The 16,346-nt window shown below is 51.2% G+C and overlaps 3 protein-coding genes across 3 annotated transcripts; 2 read left to right on the top strand and 1 right to left on the bottom strand.

Annotated features, from left to right (window-relative positions):
* Positions 1-533: 533 nt before the first annotated feature.
* Positions 534-2,278, top strand: UCRPA7_8312 (putative mfs protein; the record flags this gene model as incomplete). Its single annotated transcript, XM_007920829.1, has 4 exons — positions 534-548; positions 796-1,181; positions 1,292-2,201; positions 2,252-2,278. The coding sequence occupies 4 exons, from the start codon at positions 534-536 to the stop codon at positions 2,276-2,278; spliced, it is 1,338 nt and encodes a 445-aa protein (XP_007919020.1).
* A 7,889-nt stretch (positions 2,279-10,167) lies between these two features.
* Positions 10,168-11,364, top strand: UCRPA7_8311 (hypothetical protein; the record flags this gene model as incomplete). The annotated part of the gene is made up of 1 exon (XM_007920828.1): positions 10,168-11,364. One exon carries the CDS (start codon positions 10,168-10,170, stop codon positions 11,362-11,364), a length of 1,197 nt encoding a protein of 398 aa, XP_007919019.1.
* A 320-nt stretch (positions 11,365-11,684) lies between these two features.
* On the bottom strand, positions 11,685-13,355 carry UCRPA7_8310 (hypothetical protein; the record flags this gene model as incomplete). Its single annotated transcript, XM_007920827.1, has 1 exon — positions 11,685-13,355. One exon carries the CDS (start codon positions 13,353-13,355, stop codon positions 11,685-11,687), a length of 1,671 nt encoding a protein of 556 aa, XP_007919018.1.
* Between the last annotated feature and the right edge of the window lie 2,991 nt (positions 13,356-16,346).

Below are 16,346 nucleotides of genomic sequence, written 5' to 3'. Positions count from 1 at the left end.
AAGGTTTTGAGGCTCGCGTACGGCCGGCCCTCCTCCACGGAAGACCGGCATCGGAAAACAGCCCCGCGCGTCATGCGGCGCCGCCAAGCGGGCCGGCTGCGAGTCATGGCCGGACAGCCTGGGCAGATTTTGTCTCAGCAGCCACAATGCAGCAGTACGCAAACCGCGACGAGGTTCGCACATAAACAAAGGTCACGATCTCGGTTTGGGCTCGTTGACCTTAGTGCTAGTAGCATTTCCCATGGTAGTTGTATGAATCCGGAGTGGCCGATCTCAATCACGCCGAAAGAGTCTTCCGTAAGTCCACGGCAAAGCGAGAAAAAACCCATTGCGGGATCATCACATGAGCTCAAAGCCTCAAATCGGCACTCTTTAAACATGGTTGCGAACGACATTGAATCAGCGCATGGATAGATAAGATGAATGCGAAGGTGATTGATCAATACCATCAGATCAATACCGTAAGTGCGGCAAGGTATGATGAGCAGTAATTCTGTTTGACTTCTGCCTACCCAAGGATCACAGAAGTCAAAATGTACCCACGCGAGGTCTGTGTCCTGGAGAAAGTTATAAGCCCCAACTCCCAAAGCGTAAAATGGCGGTGAACTTCCTCTCGCTCTCTCGTGGTTCCGCAATGCAATGCATGCAACTTTCGTCGTCATGGCTGCAGCCTCTGGGGAAAAGGACGTCATCCATGTCCTTACTGAAGATGATTCCTTGGACGCGGCCGAGGTGTTTCTGCGCCGCGAAAACCTGGACGATGATTATTTACGACTGTTGCTTGAAGATGAACAGTTGACCAAGCGAGTACTACGAAAAGTTGACTGGATCCTGATACCTTTAGTCGCTGGAACTTACATGTTGCATTTCGTCGACAAGATGGCATTGTCGTATGCCGCCGTGTTTGACCTCTTTCCCAGCACTGGAATCACTCAGGTACAATATGCGTGGTTTGGCAGCATCTTCTACTTCGCCTACATGGCGGCCGAGTATCCCTTGGTGTGGCTCGCACAAAAGACACGAATGGCAAAGGTTATCGCCGGCTGTGTCTTGGGCTGGGGCGCGGTCATGATGCTTACCGTAGCTTGTGATAGCTTTGTTGGAATGGCTGCCTGTCGATTCTTCCTTGGTGTCTTTGAGGCCCCAACAACAACATGCTTCATGATGATGGTGGCGATGTGGTGAGCTCCTCTCGGTACTAATCCTATCAGAACTTCTTATCGCTAACTTATTCCAGGTATACTAGAGATGAGCAACCATTTCGAAATGGGATAATGCTAAGCTGTAGTAGCGTTGGCATGATGCTGGCAGGAGTGCTGAACCTAGCTATTGGAAGGATAACGATAATCCCCGTCTGGAAAGCAGTATTCTTGGTCAATGGCGGGATGACGATAGTCTGGGGCCTTCTTCTACTTATCTTCCTACCCGATGATGTCATATCGGCCAAGCGCTTTACACTGGAAGAGAAAGCCCTCCTAATCGCTCGCGGACGACTCGCACGAACTGGAATCCTTAACAAGACAGTGAGGCTATATCAAGTCAAAGAAGCTTTCAAAGATCCCCAAGTCTGGCTGCTCGCCGTTCTGATGTTCCTCAATGAGGTTGTCAACGGCGGCCTGTCCAATTTCGGAAAGCTCATCCTCAAAGATGTGACCAAGGATCCTTTCCGAACAGTCGCTCTCGGCATCCCAGCTGGCGTATTCGGTATCTCGTGGATACTTTCAGGAACTTGGCTAGCATCTAAGCTTCCCAACTTTCGAACCCACGTCATGGCTTTGTACAACATCCCTACGATAATAGGCATCTCCCTGCTGTGGAAACTGGATAGGACAAAACATGAGATTGGGCTTCTGTTCGCCTACTACATCGTCACCGGGTACATCGTCACGCTATTTCTTGGTATGCAGATGCCTGCAACAAATCTAGGAGGATATACAAAGCGCACCACAGGCAGCGTGATAGTCTTCATGTCGTACTGCATTGGCAACATCCTCGGGCCGCACGCATTCAGGGGAGAAGAGGCGCCACTCTATCCTACGGGATGCAAGGTCATCATCGCATGTTGCATTGGCCAAATCATCCTAGCATACGCGCTGCGTCTGCTGTTAACACGGCGGAACAAAGAAAGAGACAGACAAGCGACCGAGATCGGTTTGAGCGAGGAGATTGTTGACACGTTAAAAGACCGTACAGATTTCGAGGTATGTCATCGAGGAGCTTTATGGCGAACCAACTACTAACACACGATCAGAACCCACATTTTAGATATGTTTTGTAAAACTTTAGTCAGTCGAGCTCAGTTACTGAATCTGATCCAAAAGTAGGCACATTGTTGGGTCGCTTGCCTCATTTGCTATTCCGGGTAGTGTGATGAAATGGTTGTATTCTATCGGACTTGTCGCCTGTCTGGGCAGACTGGATACGTATTTTGAGTTGGAAGTGACGAGTCAGTTCAATAGCCGCCATCAGTCTTATCACAGCTGTAAAATATTTGTCTGAACAGTGCCCAATGTGTCCAGCGTGGTCTATTTTACTCCGTCAATTCGTCAAAATCCCTGATTCGCTAATAGTATTGAGTCTTGTCCGAGTTTACCAAGCCCACCTGCTCTACTCTTACGACCGAGCCTCTCGGTACAATGACGAAGACAGGCATCTAAGAGAATTGACCCTAGCTATGGGAGTTGGGAATGAGGTTCAAGGTCTCTGGCTCTATCCGAAAATTCAAGGCAGGTACATTGCCTCGGGCTTACCTGATCCACTGGATTTTTGCGTCATCTCTTTCATCTGCGTACCTTCTCTGAGGCCTCTCGTGCCTGCCTTGACTGACACATCCTGCCTCAGCTCCTCCCATGCATTGGACCATTCCGTCGGAAGACCGATTGAGGACCTGCCCTGGGTCTATCCTGAGTACCCACCGAGGTAGCTCTAGCTATGTAGGTAGATAAGTAGGTACTCAGGTAGGTATGTTCTGGGGCAAGCAGCCCCGGCGTTTCCACCATCCCGTCTCATTCGATTCAGAGTGAGGGTCCCCATGATGAGCAAGTGTGAAAGCATGCCCGGGTGGAAGCGCGTGCCAGGGTTGGAGTTCGAGCCGGAGACTAGAGTAGGAACCTGCGCTGCTTTTCACAGCAGCTGGAGCTTCTGTCCTAGAACCTTGTCTTGGGTCACGCCTTACAGGCATGTGTAAAGCTCAACAATTGCCGTCCGAGACTCACAATTTGCGTGCACATACCGACTTGGGTCCCAACTAGCTGTGCACTGTCGCTCTATCACCCCAACTGTCATGGGCGAGACTTGCCATCCCTCCTAACAGCACAAACACATCTTCTGTTATTTTTGATGACGAGATGTATAACCTACCTTCTGAGTATTGTATCGTAACCGAAGAACACCCCCCTAGGCATAGCATCGACACTGTACTCTCCCGGTCGTGATCGAGACACGCAAGCCCAAGTTTCCCTGCCACAGTTCTTCCCTACTGGTCGCGAATGGGAAGCTGTTGTTGTTGCCATCTCCAACCTCCCCGACCAGCGGCCTTTCCTGATCCTTGAGCATAGCCCCTTTCTACGGTTGGCCGTTCCTGCTGGAGGATTTGATATGGTGTGTGTGGCTTCCATAACCAACCCTCAAATCGTAGTTGTCTACTTCCTAAAAGGAGGTTCTTGATCTTTTTACTGTTGCTGTGACATTAACTCTTCTTCCTACATGTTGTTGTTGACAAACTGGCCATAAACACCTGGTCTCCCCCGTCTTGTCCTCCTCTCTTCTTATTCCAAACAACGCGCTCTTCACCCATCCATTCCATGTTCCCTCTTCACCCACACTCCTCATCCATGCATATTATTCCATCTTTATCGACTGTTTCGGCCCGCCCTGGTCCCATCGCCCAAAGTCGTGTACACCAAGACCCAGCGACTGGCTGTGGCTAGACCCTAGCTGCCAGGAACTGCCACGAGTTACCCTCACAATTCGACAACAGCAACACGCAACCTCGCAGTCACTTCACGCTTGTATCTCGGATGCCACTGGGCATCGAGGCTCTGCGAACTTCAGCAACAAGCACATGTAAGCCCCTGACAGTCTCCTCCACCTTCTCCATCCACTTCCGCTGGCCAGCTCCTCACTAATCACTCCTCTCCTTAGTCTCGTCCAGCCTTGCTTTGATACCGTCTCAGTCGCAGTCGATCAGCAGCAAGCAACATCTTCGCCACATGCCGGAGCACATGCTTCAGGCTGCTTGCTTCGCCGGGACGTTTCTTGTCATCATTGACGGTGCTCTGGCTCAAAAAGGCGCGGACCTCTCCAGTGAACCCGTCATCTGAGCCAGTGATTTTAACATGAATTCTTCTGAAACCATTTATCGCGTCTTATATATCTGGTGCATGTGGAGGAAGTCATTCTAATGAGGTGACAGAGGTGGGGGGCGAGGGGAGGTCGGGCTCTTCTATGCTTCTTCTCCGCACCGCACTCAGCCGACCCATGCATGACCTTTCGTGGGGGCTGACAAAAGAAGCACAAAACTTTAGGCTCGGGGTGGTTTTGGCTCCAACCAGGTGGTGGGCGTTTGGGTGCGATGGTCTTTGGGTACCTAAAGTGGAAGCATTGGGTGGGTGGGCACATGAACGTCGGGAGGGCTTACAGTGGACTTCTAGAAGAGTTTAGGGATGGTCAGCCGCCCACAGGCACTAATTCCTGTACATAACTCCGTACTGTACATTTACATCACACCCCACGTTGTCGAAGCACGAAGCACGAAGCACAAATCACAAATCACATCCCTTGTCCCCCAAACCATTCACATTCCAGGTTGTATTCAGGTGATCAACCACAGCGATTGAAGATGCAGAAGTGTCGTAAACTGTTCTCGTACTCCGAGTCTCCCATATCACCATCACTGGTTTTTCCCCCTCCCACAAACCAAGGTTCTATCAAATGTAACGGTGGCCGAGAATTGTACCAGCACATGGATCCCTTTGGATGACCTCTATTGGCTTCCAAGATTATATTAACCTGGAACCTTTAAACCCCTGGGAATGGTCGCCTGCCTCAGGTAGGCATTGTCGCACCATGTACTGTACAGCACACCCGATAGCTATTGATCCAGGTAAGTCAATCAGCAGTGTGCCAGGTCCAGAGAGAGCTCAGTCGACTTGTCGACTTGTCTAGCCTTTTTAGCATGTTGACAACCGACAAGTGAGTGATATTACTTGTTCATAACTTTGGAAGCTTCATTCGAAGGGTGTGTGGGTTGTGGATTTACCAGTCACTGCCATTCTCTTGGTGACGCGGGTTGTCCCAAGGACCCCCCTAAGCTGGGACAGTCCGCTCAGCCTACCGTGGCCGTCGAGATCCCGGAAACCGGTAAATTTCGCAGCCTCCGTGAGTTGCTTCTGTGCAGCCATAGGTCGATTGTGATAGCTTTTAACCCCATACCGCCGCCCTAGCCTCCGTAGACCGTGGTCTCCATGAACCTGGGAGACTTGCATCTCTCTGTTGAGCCACTGACCGTACTATTTGTCGGAGAAGGGTGCACATCGCTAGTCCCATGAGATTCCTTCCAGAGAAATTCAGATTATGTTCTGCACTTGGTGAAGGCGGACTAACATGCTCGTCTGGCTTTGGCTGCGTCGAAGTGCAGCTGCATGAACTCCCGATTAATTCTTCTATACGCAACATGACTGCTAGACAGCGAAGAGCAACGCGTCGAAAAGGAGACTGGGCGCTGACTACAAGATGTGCTGGGCATGTCTTGATGCTGGGCTTTCTCACCGTGTGGCGTATGGTAGGTAGTATGATATTGAGTATGTAACATCTCTCCTTGGTGTTGATGATGTTTTCAGTGTAGAATACACCACGAAGCTGATAGAGAGACCAAATTATGCCACACAAGACCGAACATGTGCGTCGTCCGAGGGACAGAATGCTGACGTTGATCAAGAATCTAAATCTGGAGAGCATCTTTAAATAAATCTCTTTCGCCCTTTTCCCACCTGGGGACCCTGAATCTAAGCATGGAAACCTGGCCTGGAAAATGTACATTCGGGACTTGCATTGGGATCAACAAAGCTTGCTTTTCACAACATACTCTTGTTCTAAGCCAGTACTGGTTGTATCATGCCATATATATGGGTTCAGCACTTCATATCACGGTCAAGGCTCCTTTAACATCATTCTCCTGGAGCACAATTTGATCATTCTTAATCTATAGCGTTGACTACGCGCATGAGCCAAGCAATCAAGACGTCTGACAGCCGCGTTACAGTCTCTGGACGAGTACCGGAAACATCAATTGATACCTCAACTCAACAAAGTCGCCAGTCAGTTCTCTACCCCAAATAATCCTTTCCAGTGAGTATTAGCGACACGCAATGTATAGATGTCATGGCCAACCTACCAGCAATTCTTGAAGTCGTTCTCGTTTGGCAAAGCCTTCGTCAGCAAGCCTGAGTTTATGCCTTTGTCTCGAGAGGACATTACTCTACATAGTCGCCATTAGTATCATGTTTCACATGGATTCAGATTGACTGTCAGATATCCCATACTTCTTCAACGGTCCCAGTCGTGATATACCACAATACTCGGAGACGAAACACAAGTGTTCCAAAATCCATTTCCGTCTTCAGAGGTGAGCTCTCGCCGTTCTAAGCTGAGCGAGCCCTAAGCATCGGGTGACTATCTCATGATGCAACGTTGGGCCCCCATTGTGGACACTCACTGCTCCGTTCCCCATGTAAATACGCCAATGAAAGCCTCGTTTGTCCCTTGGTACTTTCCGCACGAGTTCCTCGCTGAACCCGTTTCTTTCTGTTCCGCCATTCGAATCCGCCGGCGTGGTAACTGACTGAATGCAGCTGTCCCAAGACACATCGGTTTCGGGGAGGCATTTCGGTTCATGATCACATGTCGCGAGAGCTATAAGGCACTCGCATGATGCTTCTTGAGGAGCTCATTTCCAGTCTGTCTCTGAACTACACTATCAGAGCAGCATGATAAAAGTAACGTGTACAACCTGTCAAGATGTGATGTGCGAGTTCGCCTCACAGAGCTCCACTTGGCGACTACAGCAAATTCGTCGATCGATGGTAATATGTGCCACTACTATAGTTTGTCTACCGTTTGTTGATGCTTTATCATTCCTTAAGGGGTGCTCCCGGTGGCCTTCGGGCTCCGACCACTGCGCTCATACACCAGTGTCCTTCTGATTTGTTTTCTTTCTTCCTTTCGTTTGCTTTTCTTCGAACTACGCCTGTGCGAAGGTCGTAGCCGCAGCTTTGCAATGGATTCCTCGGGTGTTGAGGTATTCATATTGCTTGCTGTTGGTCATTCTGTTATCGCACTGCGGACCTACGCTCGAATAAGTGGGAAGGCTTCGAGCGTTTGCAGGCCGATGACTATTTAATGTTGATAGCAGCAGTAAGCCATCCACCGCCTTGTATCCAGATCTCACTGACCACTTTAAGGTGATGTACTGCGCCGAAACCATGTTGGCCTACTCGGTTGGGGCATATTGGCACGGATTCGCGAACAATGCGATGACGGACGAGCAGAGACAAGCTCTCGATCCTGTGAGCGACGAGTATTCATTGAGGTACTAATCCACACAACTCTCCGAGAGTTGCCGATTGAGGGCTGACATTTGCGCAGAGTTAAAGGCTCTAAAGCTCAACTTGCTGGCTGGTCCACATACGTTCTCTTGCTTTGGACACTAAAGGCTGCAATGTGCAGCTTCTATGTACGTCTTACAGTAAGAACCCACCTTAACTTTTAGGGTTGCACAAGCATATCTAACCTTATATTAGGAAGGCTTGAACTATACATCGCGGATATATGTAGGCTTTGGGTTGATAATCGTGACCTGGATCGCCACCCAACTTCCCCTTCTCCTCCAATGCCAACCAATCGAGAAGAACTGGCAGATCAACCCCAATCCCGGAAGTCTGTATTTTCATTATTTATTTTACTACTTGAGAACTAATTACTCCCGCTATAGACCTCTGCGAACCTGCCGTGTCCCGAGTTAACATCTTTGTCACGGTCACCTTAGACGTTGTTACGAATATCTATCTTCTATTCATCCCCATACCGATGGTCTACCACGCTTCCCTCAGACCACTCAAAAAAGCCGGACTTATTGCGCTATTCTGTGGAGGAATCCTTGTCATTGTTATAAGTATTCTTCGCAGTGCTCTGATATTCTCTGTAAGCCAAGATAATCATTCTGGGGTTCGCATATAATTTTCGACTAACGATTGCCAATATAGAATCGGCTCAATGGGGCTAGGCAAGCGGGTGCGTGGGCTTGCCGAGAGACTTTCGTTGCGATAGTGACATCGAATCTGCCAATGCTTGTTCCAATTTGCATCCCTTTCATGCGCTCCATCCGCTCTTGTATAACTAGGAACCATTCCAGCACGTCGCACATGTACGAATCGAGGAGGCATCGCTTCGAAGACAAGAATCCCCGCAAAGGGTTGGGAGCTAAGTCCCCCTATCCCCTGCCCGCCTTCACCGAGAGCGAAGAACGTATATACGCAACAAGTTTCGGGATGCAGGCCAAAGAGCGCTCCAGAGCTGACAGCCCAGCCTGGAGCATATCTGTGAAGAAGGAGGTTGATGTCAGGGTCGAGACCTTTGATCAAAGAGTTTCGCGGAATTTGACACTGGAAGCGGCAAGGGCAGGGGATGCTGGCAACTATTATCTCAGAAACCAAAATCGCCCAAAGACAAGTGGTGACTTGCCCAGAACACCAACGAGGAAACAAAACAGGAAGAACATGGACTGGGTATCCTGGTCAGGTAAACCATGACCCAGGATTACTCGACCTATGGCATAGCAGGCGTTTGAAGGTCATTCTTTTGGGGTTGTTTTGTGAGATCATTGGCTTACCACGGTGTAAAGAGAGGAAAGGAATCAACAGCTATTTGCAACTTGACCGAATTTGAAACTAAAAGGTTCAGAGAGAAAAGCTTTGTACCGTAGATGCTATATAATTCTGTAATACTGGCCTTGCCGGGCGATGTGCATTAGTCATTTTCAATCTTTACTCCCCTTTTGTCGTTTTGGCTCTCACACTCTTGATATACAGTTTCTGCCAGGTCACTTGCAAAGATGGGGGATGATAATATACCTCTGCATGCAGGTGTCGCAGCCACAGCCACACCGGCTTGCTGAGCACTGATGCAGGATAGACAAAGAACCATCATCCTGAAACGAAACAAATTCCGGACTTTCAATTATAAAAATGCATTGATCAGAACTGTGATCTCTACAGCTGTCCTCAACTCTTTTGACTCAAAAAACATCCCACCTGCGCGATGCCGATGGCGCCCAAGAGCAACGATAGAGCCATGTATCGCCCAGATACTTGTCCAGACGAATCGGCGAAGCAGCATGACGATGAGGTAAGCCCACCACGATTGAGACCATAAGCCTGGCACCTACAGCTCGAGCCCTGTTTCATTTGCCCAGTATTTGTGGCTAATGATTGCTGATGTCGTTTCGAGGTGAGAAATGTAAGATGCTAATCAGAAGACATATACAAACAGACACTAGTCTCGCCAACAGCGGTGGAGCCTGTTCCACACCACCCAGAACGACAACCAGCACCTCCTCGCGACATCTCATCCTCCAATCTACCCGCATCTCCCGCTCTACAATCACCAACCCCTGACGATGGGCTCGAGGTGGTAGACAGTTTCCCGGGGCCGCTATCCGGGAGTAGTGATGACGATGGCGATGCGGGTAGTAGTCCTGGCGACGACGAGGCTGAAGATGCTGGGCGCGAAGCGGAGACGACTGCTCCGTCAGGCCCAGTCTCACAAGCCGATCCTCAACAATGTGTGCCTTCGCCTCCGAGGCCCCTCATTCCCCCCGTGAAATCTGAAAGGCGGGTTACCGGCAGCTCTCGTGATCCTAGGGTGAAAGCCTACGATAGTGATGGATACCCTTCACGCGCAACATCACGGTACTCTATCGAAGAAGAGAACAGCCTCATCAAAGAGGCCAGATATGGCCTCGGGCGTCTCTTGGTCTCTGCCATGCGCATCGTGACCACGAACTCGACCCTACTCTACATCTTTGGGTGGCTCATCGCCATACTGCTGGCGATGATGGCCTCATACCTCTGCGCATATGCTATCTGGTGGGGTGTTTGCACTTTTTTCAAGATGGTCATTGATGCTATTGTGGAGGGTTTCATCCGCGTAAGTGTAGGCTCGGTCTGCGCCGTATTCAATTACACCTGGCCCTGGGGCAGCGTCGTCTACCACACCATCTCCGCTCCCGTTGTTGCTGCTTGCTACGCCCTCAGCACACATGTGGGCTTGGTCAACCCCACAGTCCTCCCCGACCTTGGCCCGGAATACGGCGTCGTCCCGCCGCCGATCCGGCGCCAACCGCTGGTGCACGTCGATGGGATAGCCCTGGCACATGCAGTCATGGCACCTGGGGCGCGCGAGCTAGAACGCTTCCGCGATGAACAGCCGGGCACAACTTCGAACTATTTATACTTCGCCGCCGGAGTGGCCCTGCAGGTACCCTTGGCACCGTTCGACACCAAGCTGGGCAAAAGCATCGATCAAATCAAGGCGGACAATGACCGACTAGGAAAGCTTATGCATCCCAGACTCGAGGCTGAGCGTGACGCCCTTCGCTCGTTTCGAAGGCTGCTGCGTAAGCAGCCCGCCGCCGGGGTCCTCGAGAAATCCGAGGCTTACCCTGTGGGACGAAGAACCTACTCTGCCGCTAGCTGGTTGGGCTCGGTCTGGCAGACGGTGCTAACTACGCTCCGTAGAGCGTTACAACGTTCCGTGCGGTCTCATCTGCTCCGCCGGGTAGACGACCTGGACCAGATACTCCAGAATGGCCTGAGCGAGCGGAAGGAGTGGATCCATTCCCTGGCCCCTTCCAGCCTGTCGAAGGTAGAGGAGATGGTTGGGCCTGTATGTCAGGCATCTCGAGACTTGACTGATGCCAAATGGCAACTTGAGGCGAAGGTGGACGAACTTCACGTAGCTGCCTTGGGGAGCGGCGGAAGCTTTGAGCTAGCTGGCGGCACAGCTGGTATCCAGGCAGAGCTCACCAGCGGCCTCTCAGGCATTCGGACTGCGCAGTCCAGCTTCACAAACATGTGCATGTTCGCTTGGGCGGATCGCAATGCCGCTACAGATGTCATTTCAAGGTTGGCCCACGACATCGAGGTTTACATGTATGCTCAAGAGTCCCTCAAGGAGTTGCGAGACCGCATTCAGGCTGATCCGCTCAATGAACCTTCCAAAATGATGGCCTTCGAGGTAGAAATGGACAACACTGCCGTTTGGGGGCTTAGGTGTATCGAGTATTGGGAAGAAGAACGGGAGAGCTAAGAGGATCTTTCGTGAGAATATGTGGTTGTAAATGTTGTATTAGGGTTGAGCAAGGCAACAATTTCCTTTAGGTAGCTTTTGATTGATCGAATTGACACTCGCTATTGAATCAGTACATGGTAGTAGCGCGCGATCAAAGTGCGCATGGCTCTCAGGATGATACTCGTCAGAGACGAGCGCAAGGCTCATAATACTATAAGGACGTGAACTCACACAATCCCAGGTGCGCAAATGCAATGACATCGTCGCATTACGTCTTACTTGGCGCGAGGCCTAATAATTTTATCCCTAGTGACGAGATGTCTAACTAACTGGTCATTTCACCAAGGCCTTCTTGACCATCTCTCAATGCTCGTCCACAATCTAACTAAGAAATTCGGGCCACGGAGTAACTTCTCACGTTTCAATGACTCCTGCTCCTCCCTTAGGGCATCGGTCTGGCGTAACTTGTATGCAAACTCGGTAAGTTCAATGGTCAAGTTCTCGGCCACGCTATCTATCCACGTAGGCAGGTCGGGCCGTGGGGAGAAATAGTAACGGGTAAGCACTCGCTGACCCCCATGACCTTCCGGGCGAATCCATCCGGACCCAGTGATAAGGCGTTTCATGAACTCTTTGAGTTGGTCGACATCCGATTCCGTCACAGCTAAGGCTTCGGATACTGGGCTTAAAAACCGCTCCCGTACGTCCTTGAGAACGGATAGTCTGGCCAGCGTTTGATCTCTGAGCTTAGCCAAGGCCCGGAGATCCTTTCGGGACGGCTCAGCGTCAGGCACATAATCACCACCACCACGATTTAGAGCAAGCCATTGCTCCCATTCGGGCGCCAGGAGCTTTTCTCCTAGCATTACCAACTGGTTCAGACTCTCGTTTAAAGCCCTCAGATTCACTCTGGGCTCTTGGGTATAGTGCCACGGCATCGTCAATGGGGTGGTGAGCTCCTTCAGAACTGCAACCGCGAAAGAAGAGTCAAACCCCTGATCGCCCATCGAGGACGTTGTTTGGTATGCTTCGCCTTCAAGCAGGAGGATGCCTTGCCTGTGCGTCTGGGGGAAGAGTCTGCGCAGGCCGCTCGACGCACTCCGCAGCCCGGATAAGGCATGGGCACCCCAGAACGAGCGCATGGTAACATGTAGGGGTACCACCACATCCAGGGCTAGAGGGAAGATAGGATCAGTGAATTGTTTACATAATTTCTGAGCATGGTCATGTGCCAGGCCAAATTCTGGGCCATTACGGGCCCAGCCCGTCATCCAGACCCACCACTGCTGGCGATCTGGATTGCGTTTCGACGGTGCATGTATGGTTGCGGACCAATGGCCTGCGAGCATGAGGCGAAGCTTATGGCAGTAATCGGTTGCGTCGGATAGGAGAGGCATGTAGTTATATTTGTTGGTCGCACCTGACTCGACGATGGCGCGTGGCACTGCAGCGTGCCGCACCATGAGGTCTACAAACGCGACGTCTGGGCCCGGGTCCAGAGGTGCAGTGGCGGCATAGTCTGGTGGTGCAGGTTCGCGCTGGCGTCTCGGCGGCCCTACGAGGAAGATGATGACCAGGATGATGACCAGGGCAAAGCTAGCAGGCAGCGAGAAACAAGAGCGGCGTCTTTTCCCCTGCGACTGCTGTCGATTTCGACCGATACGAACACCGCCGCCATTCACAGGAGTGTTTTCTTCTTCTCCTTCTTCTTCTTCCTCCTCGTCGAGAACATCGGGCAAGCCGAGAATTCGAGCACCATCTGCCGGCGGCGAATCCACGATCCTCATTGTGTCGTGGCCAAGTTGGACGATGACAGGGCTGTCCGAAACGGCGAAGTCATCGTGAACGTAGAGGCTGACAGGCTGGACACCCGCTCGTAGCTTGATGGTAAAGGTACAGGCACTAAAAGAGCTGGGGGGTTGGAAAGCTGCTCCGACCGGACCATCGACTGTGACTGGAGACGATCGCTTGTTGGTGCCCCGAGACTGCTCCCGTCTGGCAGAGGCCATATTTGCAGTCGGCGTCGAGCCCTTGGTGCTGCGGCTCACGGCTCACGGCTCACGGCTCACGGCTCACGGTCTCCTTCCTAAGAGACTGTCAGTGCCTAGCGAGGATCGTTGATGTAGGAGAAGGAAGAAATGCATAGTCGAGGAAGGACTGACAAGGCTGTAGATATGGGCGATGGACCTTGGAACAAAGGACGTGTTTGATAACCGCGGGCGGCACCGTAACCACATGCGGAGGGGGCAATTGGGCCACGGCCACGGCCACGGCCACGGCTCGCTAGCGAAAAGTTTATCAGAGAAGGTCAGAATGATGGGCACACGGACAACACCACTTAATGCTTATGTGAGCATCATGATTAGTTCCGGAGTCTTTTTATACCGCTTCTTTGTCTTATTCAAAAGCTTACCCCAAAGTGTCATTTGGTGCGCATCCAGAAGTTGTCGGTCGGGACCTGACTGAGACACTGCCTAACTTGTGGGACGAGCGACAATGACAGTCACGCCCAAAGAACCACAGGTTTGCAGCAATGTACATGTACTGTACATACAGGTGCCTCTCCACTGAGACGAGGCAAAGCCGCCTGCTTGCTGCCTTGAAGGTGAGGCGCCCAAGCCCTGGCCTGGCCTGGCCTGGAATCCTCCCGGACTGCCACACAGTCGTTAGACACGCCTTCGCTGTTTTGCAACCGGCAGAAACCCAAGATCTATATACTATGACAGCCCTGAGACTCATGACATTGTCGTCCTTGCTCATTGGCATGTTGGCAATAGCCCTGGCGTGGTGGGCGACTCCATGGCGAGCCCAATGGAGCTCATATAATGAGCATTCTGTCTCCCCAGGGTTGCGGCTGGTTAGTACAACCCGATGTGCTTGCGAATATGATCCCTTGACCTGACCTATCTCCAGAGAGAACTCTGCGACCTCCAGTCCACTCTCGGGAGACTCGACCGGCCGCACACCTGCGCCATCCTGCTCGAACTGCGACGCTCATCAGCTCCGTCGTCCTCAACTCGACCCACCGCCAGCGCCCCCCTCGATCAGCTCAACCTGCCCTGGCCGGTCCTCCCGCACGAACTCCTCGGCATCGACCTCGGCTCCGTGCAGAACCTAAAGCCGAGGGCACGCCAGCGCATCCTCGCCGACGCCTGGAAGTCCCGTACCGAGGCTATCCTGGGCTTGGGGCAACGCTCACCGGCCGGTGGTGGCATGTGGGCCCTCCCGGGGCTGTTCGGCGGGAAGCCGCCACTCCGCGCGGGTGATCGCTCCACTCTGGAGGGGGAGCTCATCATGCTGGGTAATTGGGCGTCGGCTGCGCTTGCCGATGAGAAAACATGGGATTTATACATGGACATGGTTTTTCAGGGTGACTGGTGGGGTGGGTGGTTGGATCGGGATAACTCGGATGATGAGCACTCGAGAGTGATGCGGTTGCGACAAGCCTGCCAGGACTTTCAAAGACCCTAAGTTTATAGTTAGCAAAGCCATTTACTACTCCTACTGGGATAGTACTAGCGAGAGGTTCTGGTTTCTTCAAACTAACACAGTTGTCTTTACAATAAATTTGGTATGAATTATCTCTTCTCACTTCAACTGATGCTCAGATTATAAGACTCTTGATACAAGTCTTGTTCCTCAAAGCTACCTTTGAATATTCAGGCCGTGAATGCTTAGTATCGGAAGAGCTAGCTACCTATTAGGTAGACGCGAGCAGATAGACTATTCCACATTCAATCGACTTGGTTGAGTTACTATTTGAGTAATATTCCACTGCAAATTTCCTTAGAAATTTGTTCTATGGTTCGGCCCTTAGCAGCTTGTTCGTTTCACTATCTGGTTACTCTACCGTATAGACGGCTTATCACTGAGAGATCTGGTTGCCTTACGGGTGCTTGATTGCTAATTAGAGACTCAACGGCCCAGGTGAAAATGCTGCCTTTTTGCTGATTGGCACTTTACGAACTGCCAATTCTAGGGGGAACTTGTGTGATATTATTTACTGCGTGGCTGGTCTTGTGAGGCATCGTTGGTAGTCCCACAGGGATTGTCGAAGGATCTGTGGTGGATGACCGTAATAGACGGGGAGTTGTGACTGGCTGATGGACTGAGCTACAAGCAACTAAGACAACAAGTGTGCGGCACATGAATTTAGACACCAGTTTATAAGCGGACGAACGAAACCTTTTGCCAATCTCGCCAGGAATGAATGTTTTGTAAAGTATCAACGACATCATCGCAGATAATTCTCTGCGAACCGTATCTTTTGGAAATGGCATCACCCAACAACTCTGTTCTTCCTCCAGGCTCGAAGATTCTCGTTACTGGAGTCAATGGGTATATCGCATCTCACGTAGCTGACCAGGCTCTGAATTACGGCTACCTAGTGCGCGGGGTTGTTAGAAGCACCAGTAAAAACAAATGGATGATAGACTTTTTTGAGAAGAAATTCGGCAAGGGCAGCTTTGAGCTTGCTGAGGTTGCGGACTATACAAAGGAAGGAGCCTTTAGTGAGGCTATGAAGGGTTAGTGAAGATCTTCGCTGGAGTCTATTTCTAATATCTTACATCGCTCATGTTTCTGGTAGGCGTTCATGGGGTAGTACATACAGCTTTGATTCTCGATATGAGCCAGGAACCAGCCGGTGTTGTACAAACCGCCATTGACAGCACTCTTGGGATTCTCAAGTCAGCAGCAATGGAAAAAGAAGTTAAAAGGTTCGTCTTTACGTCGTCTGCAGCAGCTGCAGCACTTGCTCAGCCGCACAACACGTCGGTCATAACCAAGGATTCCTGGAATGAGGAGAGTGTTGAGTTGGCCAAGAATCTGACAAAGGACGCATACAATTTGTGGAACACACTTATCGTATATGGAGCCAGCAAGTCTAAGGGTGAGAGAGCCCTATGGAAATGGGTTCAGGATAACCAGCCTGAGCTGGTCGTAAATACGGGCAAGTCTACCGCGAAAACCGATGACCTAGACCATGCTGACGATTTGCA

Source organism: Phaeoacremonium minimum (assembly GCF_000392275.1).
Source record: "Phaeoacremonium minimum UCRPA7 unplaced genomic scaffold PA7_03_scaffold_583, whole genome shotgun sequence".
NCBI classification, from domain to species: Eukaryota; Fungi; Ascomycota; class Sordariomycetes; order Togniniales; family Togniniaceae; genus Phaeoacremonium; species Phaeoacremonium minimum.
Note: the sequence above shows the minus strand (reverse complement) of the source record. Positions and strands in the feature narration are given on the sequence as shown.